Source organism: Lissotriton vulgaris, chromosome 11 (assembly GCF_964263255.1).
Source record: "Lissotriton vulgaris chromosome 11, aLisVul1.2, whole genome shotgun sequence".
Taxonomy (NCBI): Eukaryota; Metazoa; Chordata; class Amphibia; order Caudata; family Salamandridae; genus Lissotriton; species Lissotriton vulgaris.
Genome location: NC_141699.1, coordinates 863,894,751 through 863,909,981, shown reverse-complemented (window position 1 = coordinate 863,909,981; position 15,231 = coordinate 863,894,751). Strand labels below are relative to the sequence as shown.

At 44.4% G+C, this 15,231-nt stretch overlaps 1 protein-coding gene and 1 pseudogene across 1 annotated transcript in view; both read right to left on the bottom strand.

The window, feature by feature from the left end:
- Nucleotides 1–293: 293 nt before the first annotated feature.
- LOC147683611 (uncharacterized) lies at nucleotides 294–1,496 on the bottom strand (annotated as a pseudogene).
- Nucleotides 1,497–6,061: 4,565 nt separating this feature from the next.
- Nucleotides 6,062–15,231, bottom strand: part of STK25 (serine/threonine kinase 25) — a 444,535-nt gene continuing 435,365 nt past the window's right edge. Inside the window, exons 10-11 of the mRNA XM_086944010.1 lie at nucleotides 7,589–7,725; nucleotides 6,062–6,932 (exon numbers count right to left, since the gene is read on the bottom strand). Of these exons, the coding sequence (XP_086800136.1) occupies nucleotides 6,893–6,932; nucleotides 7,589–7,725 (177 nt within the window). The 3' untranslated portion in view covers nucleotides 6,062–6,892. The remainder of the gene's footprint in view (nucleotides 6,933–7,588; nucleotides 7,726–15,231) is intronic.

Sequence of the window (15,231 nt, the reverse complement as noted above, 5' to 3'; positions counted from 1 at the left end):
TGCGAAAGTAGTGGGAGTACTCTTCTTGATTTCTTTGTATGGGAGGGACCTCCTCTATGGCCTTCTTCTTGAGAAGGACAGAAACTTCGTCCTGCAGCAGTTGCCTGTGGAATCAGGAAAGGTGCTTTTGTAGAGGAAAAACTTACGAAGGAGGGGACTTGAACCTCAGCAAGTAACCATGCTGCTCAATACTCAGCACCCATCTGTCCTTTGTTATTGATCTCCACCCTTCCAGATGATGAGATACACTCCCTCCCACCGGAGTGGCGAACAGTTGAGGAGGAAGCAACAGCTCAGGGCTTAGGAGGCTGCTTGGAGGAAGACTACTGCTTGTTGTTGTTCCCTCTGCCTTTGCCAGGGCGTCTTTGCTGAAACTGGGATTTTTGCTGCGTTTGGGATGACCATTGAGGGGTTTGAACCCTCTGCTGGTAAGATCTTCTGTCCCCCTGACGAAAGCGCTTTTTAAATTTTTTACGCTTCTCCAAACCCACAGCTTTAACAGTATCCATTTCCCATTTCATCTTGGTCATCTCGTCGTCTGGGTGAGACCCAAATAGAGATGTACCATTAAAGGGGAGATTCAAGATCTTCTTCTGAGCTTCCGGCTTGAGGCCTGTAAGGTGGAGCCAAGCCGAAGGCCGTGAGCAAATTCCATGGGAGTAGCCATGGGCCGCTAGGTCTGAAGCATCTGCCGCGGCGCCGAGGACCTGGTTGGCAACGAGCCCTCCCTCCTGCAGGATCTCAGCAAAGTCCTGCCGGTCTTCCTTAGGAAGCTTCTCCGTGAAGCGAGTGAGGGAGTCCCAGAGCGACCTGTCGTACCTGCTGAGTAGAGCAGAGGCACTAGCCACCTTCATATATGAAGCTGAGGTGTTACATGCTTTTCTCCCAAACGAATGAATGAGTTTGCTGTCCTTTTCCGGGTGAAATGAGGATGAGGTGGAAGCAGAATGGCATTTCATGGCAGCCACCACGATGACTGAGTCAGCTGGTGGGTCCGCCCTGAGGAAGAAGGGGTCCTCTGCAGGAGCCTTATACTTCTTGGCAATTCTCGATGGTACAGAACCCACCACTGCAGGTGTGAGGAAGGTTGCCATCGCCGGTTCTATGAAGCCAGGCACCAAAGGCAGCAGAGGTCTGGGAGCTGTCTGGTGATTTAGGGTATCATAGATTATTGAAGTGGGCACCACAGGGTTATGCAGAGAGATGTTAAGCTTCCTCGCCCCTCTACCCAGTACATCCGTAAAGGTTGTGATATCATCAATAGGTGAGACTCGTGAAGGAGGAGCAGAGGAGAAGGTCGGAGAATAGTCCTGGACTGTAGATCTCGTAGAAGAGGACCAAGTCGGAAATCTTGTACATCCTCTCTGATGGGGCCTGTCTTGATGACGGCTGTGCCGACCTCTGGACCTAGACCGATGTCTAGAAGGAGATCGTGGCATGGGGAAGGATCTTGGCCTGGCCAGTGTTCTTGACCATGCTGGAGATCGTGATCTATAAGAAAGGAAGTGTCCAGCCGGGCACTTGGTTTAATCGTATACGAAAATATTAGAAGAATATACGTGAGAAAATATACAGTGGGATACAGTCCTGTATCCAGTACATACATATAACAAAAAAAATTTTACGCAAAGGTGAATGACGAAGGGTGGGGTATTTTCAGGCAAATAGAGTGAAGGAAGCTAATAGTTTGATCAAAATGATTTTAGCTGTCCTCATATAGTTAACAATGAAATAGTGACACAATGGAAAACTGGTGTGTAACTATATTACCTGTCGACGGCGTTTCGATCCTAAAACTACATTACAAGGATCATCATCAGGACTATAATTACATTGCCTAAATAGAATTTAACGAGCTTATTGAAAGAATGGGAAAGGAAAAAGGCAAGAGACAATACTTAACTAACCATTGCTATGAAAACATTCAACTGCAATTTAACATTAAATAGATGCTGACCATGCTTTAAGAACTTTTCATACGTGCCATGATCAGTGGAGGCCGTGAAATTTTTGCCAGGTAAAAGAAAACTAATAAAGGGGGTTTGGTTTAAGGGAGACCGTCTCAGGATGGTTGCCAGAGTGTCGGGCGTGAGTTAATTGTGTCTAATGGGGTGAGTCGGTAAAATTGTGGTCACTTTGTTGTCTATAAAATAATTTTTTGCTCCTACTTGTTATGCTAAGGACCATTGTTGCTTCACAGAATTGATACCCAGGTCCTTAACTACCTAGAGGGTTCCCTTGTTGTTATAATACTGGAGATCGTGATCTGGCAGGAGATCTTGGCCTGGGTGAAGGTCGTGGCCTCCGAGGAGGAGACTTAGATGGTCTGACCAGAGTGCTTGTCCTTGGACCAGACGGTGAGAATGTGTGGGAGTAATCTGAGCCCGGACTACTGCGACCGCCTGATACAGCCCCCTGAGGACGGCGAGATGACACACTACATGATCTGTCCGCAGATTTGGGGGAAGCTTCTGGAAAGATCTCCACAATGTTCAACCCAGGAGATGAAGATCTGTCTCATGATGATCTGAACCCAGGCGACTCCACTATCACTGCAACCTCTCTCGACGGCGAGAGCTTCGACGTCGATGACGTTAGTGTGACCATTGGCGTCGAGTGAGGCCTTGATGCTCTCGACATCGATTGACAACGTCATGGTGACCTCGACTGCGATCTTCGGCGTTGAGTTCTCAACGTCAATCTTCCTCGACGTCTGGTAGACGGCGAACCTCCATGCCGTCGTGTCGACGACTACCTTCTTCGACGGCGACCTTTCCTGACGTGGCCTCGATGTCGACCTCCTCGACGTCGAATGTTGGGTTCTCGATGACCCTCTCGACGGCGGCACGCCAGCCGGCGGCGATCTGGAAGCTGTCATAACTCTCGACGCTGACCCCCTCGAGAGCGGCGGAGAGTGTCTCGACGTCGACGGAAGCCTCAACGTCGACGGAGACTTGGACATGCCAGCAGCCACAGACTTCAAGCCCAAAGTGTGGCGTCTCAACGCAGACTTGGATGCGGGGGAGACTCGACGTCGCAAAGGTGATCCAGAAGAGCGTCTGGGCCTCTTAGACGGCGACTTCGACGGTGATCCTCGTCCTCCCTTCCTCTTCCTGGGGACAGAAGAAGCGGAACGTGGCCATGCTTGCTTGAAAACGACTTCCTGGGGCCTCCATGGCCACCCAGCTGATGACTTTTGTCTTTCTCCAACATGGCATGGAGTCTGATACCTTCTCTGTCACGAAGGGTCCGTCTGGAGAACTTCTGAAAATGGTGGCACTGGTCAGGAGTGTGTGCAGATGGAAGGCACACAATACACACTCAGTGTGGGTCAGCCAGTGCCATTTTCTTGTCACAAGAAGGACACTTCCGGAATACAGCAGGCATTCTGATACCACCAGCCAGTGGAACCAGGGAAGCTGGGAGGTATAATCTCCTCCCTCACTTTGCAGCCAAAGTCACGGTTGCGGTCGAGAATCTCAGGACACTTCCAGGAAAAACAAAAACCTGATGCAGGTGAGATGCGAATCAGAGTCAATGTCAATAAATCCCAGGCCCTCAAACTATCAACACCCAGTCGATAATGGCCCACCTTCAGACTTGATACCTCAAACAAAGGGCACACGTCTATCCCTTACCTAGGAATTCAGCTTGCCTACTCAGTCCACCAGACCCCCACACTAAACTACGGTTCCCTACTCTGCTGGACCAGGGAGGATTTAGCTTGTTGGAAACACCATCGCCTCTCATGGCTTGGAAGCTGCCCTTACAATGACTGCCTTACCTAGAGTCCTGTATCTCTTTCAGACGCTACCGGTGACATCTCCAAAAGGGATGATCGCATTTTCGAGAAAAAAAAATCAATTTGTCTGGATGAGCTACAGACCCCTAATGCAAAGGAACTTGAGCTATCAAACCCAGACGCGGAAGGCCTGGGTGTATCTAATCTCCGGCACTACTTTTAAGCAGTGCATTTGCGCTACCTGTTAAGAGTGAAATAGGGACCAATCAGAAAAACTCTGGCTGTTCCAAGACAGGGCGGTAGCAGGGCTACCCCTATGGAAAGTCTCCTTCCTAAAGAAAGCATATAGACCAAAGAGTCTGCAGGTGTCCCCTATTACTAGAACGGTATGGAGGACAGGGAACAGGTGGGGACCAGCCTGGTCCTCACTTCAATGAACTCCCTTCTGACAGCCCTGTTTGATAACACAGACTTCTTTCTGGGCACGCAATGAGGAGTGTTTGGTATATGGCGTCAGACGCAATGCCGCTCAGTGGGTCATCTAATAGATAAGGATGGGATAATCCCATTCACTCAACTACACAAGCATTATAATCTACCAGAGAGAGAATGCATTATTTGCAACACTACCTTCTGCATCCTTCTAACCGCCCTGCAGTACAAAGATAACTTACGCCCTTCAAAAAGTGGCTGTTGACTAAAATGTCCGATATAAGTCTGATTACTGAGCTATATATCTTTTTATGCCAGCCTGCTCGGCCCTTGCGTGTCCGAAATAAGATGAGGTGGGAGTTGGAATTGGAGAGGCCTTATCCTCAAAGGAATGGGGAGAGATCTACTACAGAGCTAGGCACACAGACCGCAATACTACTATTATTGAAAATGCCACCAAGATAGCCACCTACTGGTATCTCACCAGTACGACTACACAAACGCAACCCGGAGTGAAGCCCAGATTGCTGGAGAGGTTGTGGCTCTCGGGCACCTTGTTACATTTGTTGTGGGACTGTCCCAGACTAACAGAGTATTGGACCAAACTCCAAGACAATATAGACATATATCCTGACACCAAGGTTCCCTGCATACCTGATTCTGGGTTTGCCCAATCCCCTGATGTTCCCACTCAAGTCCCGTAGGGGGAGGCAAATAGGATTAGCATTAGGGGCAACACTCCAGAATATAATTTCCCACTGGGGCTCTGGACGCATGCCCATGTACCAGGGGTGGCTCCATAGATTATGGCATATCCTAGGGATGAAGAGGATTATTCATCCCTTTCCACCTCTGGGGCCTCATTTGGGGAGATCTGGCGACCATTTCTCATTCTCTTGTCAACAGAATTTGGGGCGCTCACCTGCACCAAATACTTACGCATACTCGTACCAACTGACATCCCCCTCCCTGGCGATGAGCATTAATCAGATATTTAATGCCAAATTCCCTGTGCCGTTACCACAGTTTTTTTCCTTATGGAGTACTGTGGGGAGTGGGAGAGGGTGGTAGGTGTGTTTTGCAGAATGTTTATTGTTAAAAACTGCGGAAGACAATTTCCGGATATGAACACGTGAATAAAAAAGATTTGAACCATAAAAAGTAGGCTGCAATCTCAAAAACCCACGAGAGCCTATCTGGTGCCATAAGAAGTCAAAATCATGACTGAATAGGTTCTAAATTGCAACTGGTATCCAGAATAATCAATAGTTGCAATACCACCACTAATATGTTTTTGGTTTAGGATATTAGCTAGCGTCACCCGGGTTGCAACAGGTCAACAATTATCTAGGTATAGGGAGACATAATATTTTTTGATAATAGGAGTCATAACAGAAATCACCATACCTACCTTCAGCAAGCTGGGGACAGACAAATCCCTAGGTGAGACACTTGACATTTATATCACACTGTGTGCCTTACCAATGAAACAGTAAAAACAAATAACCAGTGTTTATTTGGGATTCTGTAGGGAAGCTGAAGGAAATCATTATGGCTGATAATACTGGGGGATTGTATAACATCTTTGACACACACACTAATCTTCTTGCAGATATGCATTTGCAGCCTCTGTCTGAGTTTCTGGAGATGCAGGTCACTGATAAGTTAGTCTTTTTGGTAGAAATATTACAAACAACAATCAAGAATCTCGGTGATGGTGAGAATTGAGATGAGAATAAAAACAAGACAATCTAAGGTTTCACAGATTTACTGTGAACCAGGCAAACAAGCAAATGGACGCTATCTTTTTCCGATCAGGGGTGTTTCTATGTTAGGGATAAAGCAGAAAGATACCACACAAAAAAGACAAAGAAAACCGCTCATCTCTTTTGGACTTTAAGCGCTCCTTAAGAAAACAACATTTATTTACGCTTTGATTAGTTTCATTATTTTGCACCATCCATTTAAAATCTGAGAATGAAAATGTATTGGCAGGAATAATATCTATACATAAGTAATTCGATAGTGATAAAACTGGCTGCTTTGTAGGACTGATCTTGTTCCAGGGCAAGCAGCACATTCTTCTGAGCAATTTCTTGGCCCCTAATAGAAATGGTTTGGCAGGTGAAATTGGATACAGTATGGTCAATACCAGATGACCTTTAGAGATGGCAGGACAAAATGGCTGCATGCCAACTGTGTGTCTTTCCAAGTTATGACAGTAGCAACAGGGTAATGTGGCTATGAGAGAAATGTAGGCACAACTTCCTCCTCACTGACTTGCTTCCAGGGAAATACACTCACACCATACTTTTGGGGAAAAAGAATGAAGACCTTTTGTTCAGTCTATATTAATTGCTCAGAAATGAAGACAAAATAAATCCCACCATATTCAATCAGTGATCTGTACAAAGTCTTCTAGGTTTTGCGCCAAGATAGGTCAAGTCCAGGTTTCTCTGAATGAGTGAGTTCTAATCCTGCTACAATCACTCCTCCTGGTCATCAATACCAGAAATCATGCGCTCTGCCATTCCCACCCAGAATGGAGCGCAACTTTTTGCAAAGGATGATTTGTCCAGGACATGCTTTGCAATATTCTTCAGTGGGTCACAAGGGGAGCTGTTAACATTGAATTATAATGTCTCTTCCAGCCAATTTTCCTTCACTGCTCCATTTCTCTCCATTATCTTTTAGAACTATTACTAGTAGATGTGGTCTTCAGCGGCCTGAAGTCACGCTGTTCTTGACAGAAGAAAACCTGCAGAAGAGAGTGAACAAAGTAAGGTTGGGGATACAGCTATAAAGTTTGTCATTAAGCTCGACACTTGCCTCCTACCATCACAACTTACACAAGTTCCTTTTGTGCACAACAGCAAAAATGAAGGATCCAATTATCTACCTGCATCAACAAATGATGAAGATTGTTTGTCTTTTGATGTTATAGATAAGATAAAATATTTTGTCAGAAAAAGCAAAAAATACATCCTCAAGAGGACATACAATGGCACTACCAAAGAAAGTATCTACCACTGGGTTTACTGCTGTATTCTTCCCTGTTCACTTGCTACACAAAGGATGAACTCTGGAAAATGGGGAGTGACAATGAAACCTAGACACGTTTTGAGACTTTTGCCAAATTATCACAGTCCCTCAGTACACATTTAACTGCATTCTGTTCAGAAGTGTACTTCAACCTGGTGCAAATTTTCTAGATTACAACCATTTGATGAGATGAAGTTCCAAGTTACATCACGCTGTTCCTGGTAATAAAACCAACAGTCCCACATGCAAGGTGAAAAGATTTCTAGAGACAACATCTTGTAAAGAATTATCATTTGGGTCTTGACAGATTAGTTCTGTTTTCATAACTAATTTCTTGCCTCCCAATCAATTTCCCCAAGGAGGATTCCTTACCGCTGTACCCGCTCCAACATGTGTGCAATAAGTTTGTCAGAAATGCCTGGACATGATTCTTCAGACAGAATGAAAGCATTCTCCAGCTCCTCCATTGCACTTTCGTTCCCTCCAGTCTGCTTCCTTTTGTCTTTCAACTGCAAAAGAAGAGAAGACAGATGAGATGGTTAACTGTGCAGGAGCTCCAAGACGTACTAGATTATAGGATAGGGGGACTCTTACAACTAATCAATGATTTGCATCAAGACGGCCTGACTGCCAACCTAGCGCCCTCAACTTACTAATTCATTAAAGAGGTTCTCAGCTGGCGATTGTGGTGCTCAATACCAAAAATATGTATGGTTGCATTAGGGTGGCTGTTACGTTGAAATAAAAACAAATTAACACTTTCACCTCTTCTATCCCTCCTTTGACTTACCCCAAACTTCATGTTACTACTATTATCTCACTAATAATCTCTTACTAGACTCTTCCCTCCTTTGACTCATCTCAAACCTCATTTTACTATTATCTCCCCAATTACATTTTCTAGACTTTTCCCTCCTCTATTCTATTAAATCCAAATAACAGAATCACATGTCTACCACTCAAATAAATCATTTAAATTTCCCTATCCTAATCCAACACAAATCCATTTTGGGTTCTGGAGTAGCATGCTACTCTCCGAAGAATACTTCAACGCCTCGTCAGGGGGAGTGAGTGCTAAATAAATACAATTACAATAACAACTCCTTTCAAAATGACCACGAGGAGACCTTGCATCTAGGAGAAGCTTGCATTACAGATTCTTCTTACATTTCCAAATCACTCTTTATGCTTGTGCAATAATTTTGAACAAAGTTGATGTAGTTCAATATACAAACCAGATAAGGAGTGAGATTATTGGTATTTAAAATAACTGGAAAAAACACATTTAGTTTTTGCTACTTTTAGGACCTCCCACATTTTACTTGCCGTCTGTTGTTAAATAACCATCACACCACCTTCCAGGACCCAATTAATTAGGTGTTTAGTATAGATTACACAAAACCAGAATGTGCCCATCTATCCATGTATTATTCAGCACAGCTTTGTCTATTTGATTCCCAGTGAGCTCGACACTCATGGAAGCCCACTGGAGACTCTCTACAGTGATGTACCATTTTTGAGACACCAGAGTGGTACTCCAACATCAAGGGATACGCATAACTTCTCCCTCTTTTGAGTGACAGCAGCTGCAGCCTTCTCAATCCAGCTGAAGTAGTGAATCACTGGGGTATACCACATTTTTGGGTGATAGACTTCAGGCTCTCCCTCAAAAAAGAAGTCCATTCCTCCACAGCCGATATTCTTTTCCTTTATAAGGTCTGGTACATGCATCAAGGATACCCGTTAAGTGTGTGGGTTTATGCTTAAATTGACTTGCGAGTGCTGGGGTTCATTGGACCTCACATGTGTGCTGCAAGAGACAATAGTCTTCTTTGTGCTAGGCTGGTGATGTCCCGCCTGGACATCCCAGTGTGCGGACACACAATTTCCTACATAAACTGCTGTATCTGGAGAGGTACAACATTTTGTGGGTAGTGAAGTACACTCATCCTCTATTTCCTGTGTTGTGGCCACTTTCCTTGATGAGGCGCCTCAAGACGGCGTGAATGCAATATACACCTTAGCCAGTTCAATCTGGCTTCAATGTAGACAGCAAAGCAAATGGCGAAGATTTGTTCCAGCGACAATATGAAAAGGCTCTCTCTGGCCTGATGAAATCTGGGGAATGCAGCCCTTTTGATTTCCTCTTTTTCAAATTAGAGGAGAATAAGTACTACTCTCCTCATCCAGTGCTTGGTTTATCTCTGTATACAGGTAACAAAGAGGCTAACAAATCAATAATATAAGGAAGACTAGGTTCAGGAATGGAATACCTCAATATTTGCCTATCTTTTTCCAGACTGGGACAAATCAGGAAGCCTACAGAAGCACATTCCTGTTTGACTTGGAATAGTATTGGACCACATGCCAAGAAGACAGTACAATACCTGGCTTTTTGACAGGACAGTCATAAGGACATCTCAATGAACCAAGATTGCTAAAGAGCCATAAAGGTGACCCAACTCACTAGCCCAGGGGAAGCAAGAACTCTAACTGGGTTGAGGAGTTCATCACTTTCAGGTCTCAAGAAGTGTTAGCCTAATTGTTCCCCAACCCTGTAGAGTATGTGTTCATACCTCCATTATAAAACAATTGGTCTTCACTGTGTTGACACGTCACTTGGTTAGAGGAGGGTAATGGAATTGTTAGAACCACAGTTCCAGCTTTTACAATTGCAAAACATCACTGGCTGAAATTATGATCACCCTATTATTTTTTAACCAGCCCAGTGGCTACTGATGGCACTGTGACTCACTCTGGGTGGCACCAGTACCTGTTGATACCCTCGGTACCTTGCCACTAGAACATCTCTATCCAGACCAGTAGATCACATAATACAGACCCCTGAAGCTCAAAGGCACTTTTTTAACCTCTTTTTTTATAGCATTTTTCAAATGTGTCAAAACATAAAACATTGCATGAATACTCAAGTCACATTGCAGGGCAATCCACAGTGGCCTCGCAGGGTAGGCCACCTCAAAGGTACCTTTGAGACATATAGACCCTGATTAAAAATGATATGTTAAAATGTGATCCCTGAGCTGACACCTGGTACTTACAAGTGGTGCAATGTTTACTGCACTCAGTAATTATCATGTGTGTTTACCTTTGCAACCTTCATTAAATATCACTTGGTCAAGCCTGCTGGAATATAACAAAGAAACAAGCATTAGAAAAGCCAATAGCTCTTGCCTTTGGGACCTTATGAGTGTTTAGACATGCAACAGTTGATGTTGTTGCACCAAGGATATTGTACTGCATAACTAAATACCTATAAGGTTCCAAAGGCGAGACCTATTGGCTATGCCAATGCTGGTTTAGTTTTTACTGTGGCACGAGCTCAGAATACAGCTCTTTGATAACTCACAACCTGAGTCTGGGTGCAAATGGTCTGCTATATTCGGGGCCACTGGGATTATTAGATTGTGCGGCCCCAGTGATTTTTGCATAAATGTAGAATTTCCATATATGCCACATAATCCATCATCCTCTCCATAATCTGCTGATTTTAACAAAAAAAATGTTACAGATCAAAGGGTTCAAAAGTTACTATAGACGCAATAAAATCTGTTGCCTGCAGTGGAAAGCTCTTTGCAAATTTTGACTGGTCACCTTTCTGTAGTATATCGCTATATTTACGTGTTAAACTGACTCTAAATAGGTGTGACTAATGTACAGACAGCATAAAGTTTAAATTGACAAAATAATGAAGCAATACTATGAAAAATGGGCCACATAATTGAACAATTTACTCAACGTTGCCGCATAATTTGCTCTGCTGCTGCATAATTGCAGGAGCCCCAGACCATAGTCAAGGCCTGGTTTATCTGTTGGGGTAGGGCTCTTACAAACGACCTTATTACATCATGAAATATTGTACATGCAAGACCTTTGGTTGGTAAAATGTGTCAGTGAGAATCATGCATCATAAGCACATATTCCATTGTTGCCTCCCTTTGCACAATACTTTATAGTCGACCAGTTTAGAAGAACTTTTCATGTTTGCTGTATTTTGGTTCGCTAAACAGTTTTTAAAAGTGCGAACATTACCTTAGACATTGAACAGCTACAAATAAAATATATGTAAACAATTCCTGTAGAACACATGGGGTTTAATATATATCCGAAAGGAATCAGTAATGTTAAAGTTGTTTAAATGTGTGTAGTTTATCCGTTGATTAGAGGACTGATTAGCATGAACTGTTCCAAAAAAGTTTATGAAAAAAACAATTGATTCCATGATTATCTCTGGGACTGAGCTCATCTCCTCTCGAGCGGGAGAAGGGAATCGGAAATAACCCACTGTATAACATAATACAACATAGGATGCATGTCAGTACAATGCAGCACATTAGCATGTAAAATACATACTATGATAAAACATAACCTTCTGTAATACACATACCTACCAAAACATACTATGACATAACAAACTATACCATGTTATCAACAGGCCATAACATAGCATACTCTTGAATAACTTAAGATAAGAATCCTAGCATATGTAACATTAATAATTGAAATAAATACCACAACAAGATATGTTACTCGAAATGCCATACCATGCCACACAAAACATAACATAAAATAGCATTCTATTGCATACATTAACACAGCAATTATAATGTGTAACATAAGTAATGAAACGAAATTCATAGCAACAAAAACATTTTGTAATATATCATGGCATACATGCCATAAAACAACACATACGCAATAATTTATGATATAAGCCCTTAATGTACGAGTTACTTACCTTCGGTAACGTTGTATCTGGTAGAGAAGATTCTAGCCACAGATTCCTTAACGTAGAATTATCCCCAGGCGTGAGGCTGGATCCGGAAATGTTTTGCCCAGCATCGCTGCGCGCCGGGGTGACAGCGCCAAGCGACTCTGCCCAGGCGTCCTCCGCGTACGTGACGTCAGAGAGGTCACATTAACCCCGGCGCGCCTACGTCAGTTTTCTTCGGATAACTTTTCCGCGGCACAACGCGGAGCCATTAGACAAACTGTGGGAGTATGGGAACAGTGTGCGAAAGAGCAGAAAAAGTGGAAAAAGGAATGGTGACGAATAACACCATAAGGAGCAGTGCCAGACACGGCAGCACCAAAAGTCAGGGAAAAGAATAAAGAACAGAGCACAGCCCTGAGCAGCCACCCTGCCAGCATGTAGACAGTTTCCTCCTTGAACAAAGGAACATATGCAAAATGTCATGACAACATGTAGCAGGACTACAACCCCAACCAAGAACAATAAAGGGGAATCAGTTCCAAGACAAACAGGGACCGACAAACCTCCAAGGCAACCCCAGCACAGAGTGCGACAACTCCCCAAGGGAACAAAGGGCAAAGGCACGGCCAGATGACCCCAACCCAGAGGTTTGCAGAGGGGCCACGACCCTCAGTAACAAAGAGGGAGGGAAGGGAGGGACGAGAGTAAAGGCAAGCCTCAACCCTGGAGCAACCAGAGCAGAGCGGCACAGGAGTACCTATAGCAGGGGTCTTCAAACTGTGGGGCGAACCCCGAGGGAGGGCGTGGAGCGATGCAAAGGGGGGTCACACCTTCACAGTTACACTTCTGCCCAGGCCCAAGGGCTTCAGCCCCCCCTCCTCCCTCATTGTGTGTGTCAGCTGGGCTGCTGCTGCAGTTAAACTCGAGCTGCTGGGGGCTCGGCTGGGCAGAGTTTTTCACAGGTCTTTAAAGACCATTTGCATAATTACATGCCTTTGTAAACTGGTTACAGAGGCTTAGTTATTTTTGCCTGGTTCCAGTACCCCCTGGGCCCCTTCTCTGCCTTTTCCTTACATTTGTATTTTACAATTACTGTTGTGCTGTGAGAATGCATTTAATGAAAAGGAATATAAAGTAGGGTTGCCAAAAGAAAAATGCCTGCCTTTTTTGTTTAAAGAGCCTGGAAAGACCTCCTCTTGACACTTAATAGACTTTTAAATACAAAAGTATGTATGCATTCCTTATGTGACTTTTCTGTCTTTTTTCTCTTTGTCATTCGTGGATCATTGAGGCAGCCCTAGAACAGAATTTTAAGTGCTTTCTATTTATATTTGCTGTTCAAAGTATGCACAGAGAAGTGCTGAAAATACAGCTTTAGGTGACTGCTTAATTTTGTACCGACTGGGCATCAAAATAATCTGCTGGCAACCCTAACCATAGGACTGTAAGTTTGTTGCAGGATCAGCACATTATTTATTTCTTCCACCCTTGATTAATGGCACAATAGTTTAACTTAGATCTTAAACCCTACGCCGCCGTCAATAACATGATGATTTACTTCAAGTGTCTGGGAATGCACCCTGCATTTAGACAACTCGCTCCTCATTCTCACCCTTCACTTTCACGCTCACCCTGCACTCACACTTCTCACCCTGTACTCACACTGATTACCATGCACTCACACCATTCACCCACTCACCCTGCACTCACAGTGATCACTCTGCACTCACAATGCACTTGCGCTGTTCACTTTATACCTCACCCTGCTGTCACACGAGTACACTACTCATCCTGCACTCCCGTGACACTTCACTCACATGTCCCCCTCACTGCTCAATATGCAACTCACTCAAACAAGCCCATCAGAATCATACATTCATTCGTTCCATTCTGAACTTGCATTCGCACCTAAATTAATTAATTCATATGCCACCTCACTCACCCTGCAGTCACTCCTCTTACCCTAATCTCGCACTGTTGCATCGCTCACCGTGCACTCGCATGGGCACTCTTGTCACCCACACAGTGTGCAGAGGGCTAATGTGCCTGCTACAAAGAACGTGTACCATGCAGATCACAGAACTGAGTGTGAGTAAACTATGAGTAGCGCTATAAAAAAATGAAATGTTTGTCAGAAAGGTGCTATAGAGAGATGAGGTGCATTGTTGGTGAGTGGCAGTGAAGGAATTCATGGAGAAGGAGGAAACGGGGGTCGGGCACCAAAAAAGACTGTTGCACCGTGTGCGACCAGTGTTAGGACTAGCCCTGGCTGGGAGTGTTAGTCCCCTCCGAATTTCTGATCTAGCGACTCCCCTGCTTCTGGCTATTATTATTATTTACATTTGTAGTGCGTTACTGTTACCAAAAGATGTCCTGGGCTAATAACCATCTGCTACCTGTAGGCAAATGAGAAACAAAGAAGGAGAAGGAAAACCAGCCAAATGGGGTAACCTACAGAGCATAGAGAAAGTTTTTATATCTTCCTAAAGGATAATAGATTCTTGGTGGAGCGAAGAAAAGGAGGGTGCAAGTTCCATAACTGCGTGGCCTGCACCAAAACAGCGAGACAGACAACTCATGCCTTCTTGAAATAGGGAACAATGAGCAGAATGGCACAGCCTGAGAGGAGCATACGGGTCCGGCCCGTATGCTTGGTGAGGAGAGATGAGGATGAGAGAGGACAGCAAGGGAGTGAGAGAATTCGATTGAAGAGGTCAGGGATGAGGAGAAAAGTGAATTGCCGAAGAGAATTGTGGACACGCAAGAAGTGAGTGTGAGCCAAAGGTGAGGGATTCTGTTAAAACAAAGGGGAGATGTGAAAGTTGAATGGGGGGGACTGGAGAGGTGTAAGATACAAATAGACAAAAATTTGAATGGAGAGACGAGGTGAATGAGAATTGCTGAGGGGCACAGGTTGTGATGGGGCCAGAAAGGCCAAGAAATAAATAAGAGAGACTGTTAGAGATGAGGGCAGTGAAAATAGAGAATGACAAGAGGCGATTAAAGGTGAAGTGAGAGGTTGAATGGGGAGAGTTCAGAAGTTGTAAAAAGAGGTAAAAGAAAATGGCCTGAAAGTGAGAGAGGGATCCGGGGTTAGAAGAGGAGAGAGGGGTGGAAGAAAGGGGGTGAGAGGAAAGCTGCATGGGTAAACTGCTTAACTCTGCACAAAACAGCCAGGTTTTTAAGGGACCCCGGCTTCTCCTGGCCATGGCCAGGTGAGTGTCTAATGTGGCAGCACATATTCCTGCGGAGTGGAAGGCCCTTCTCAAAGGTTGACTAGAAA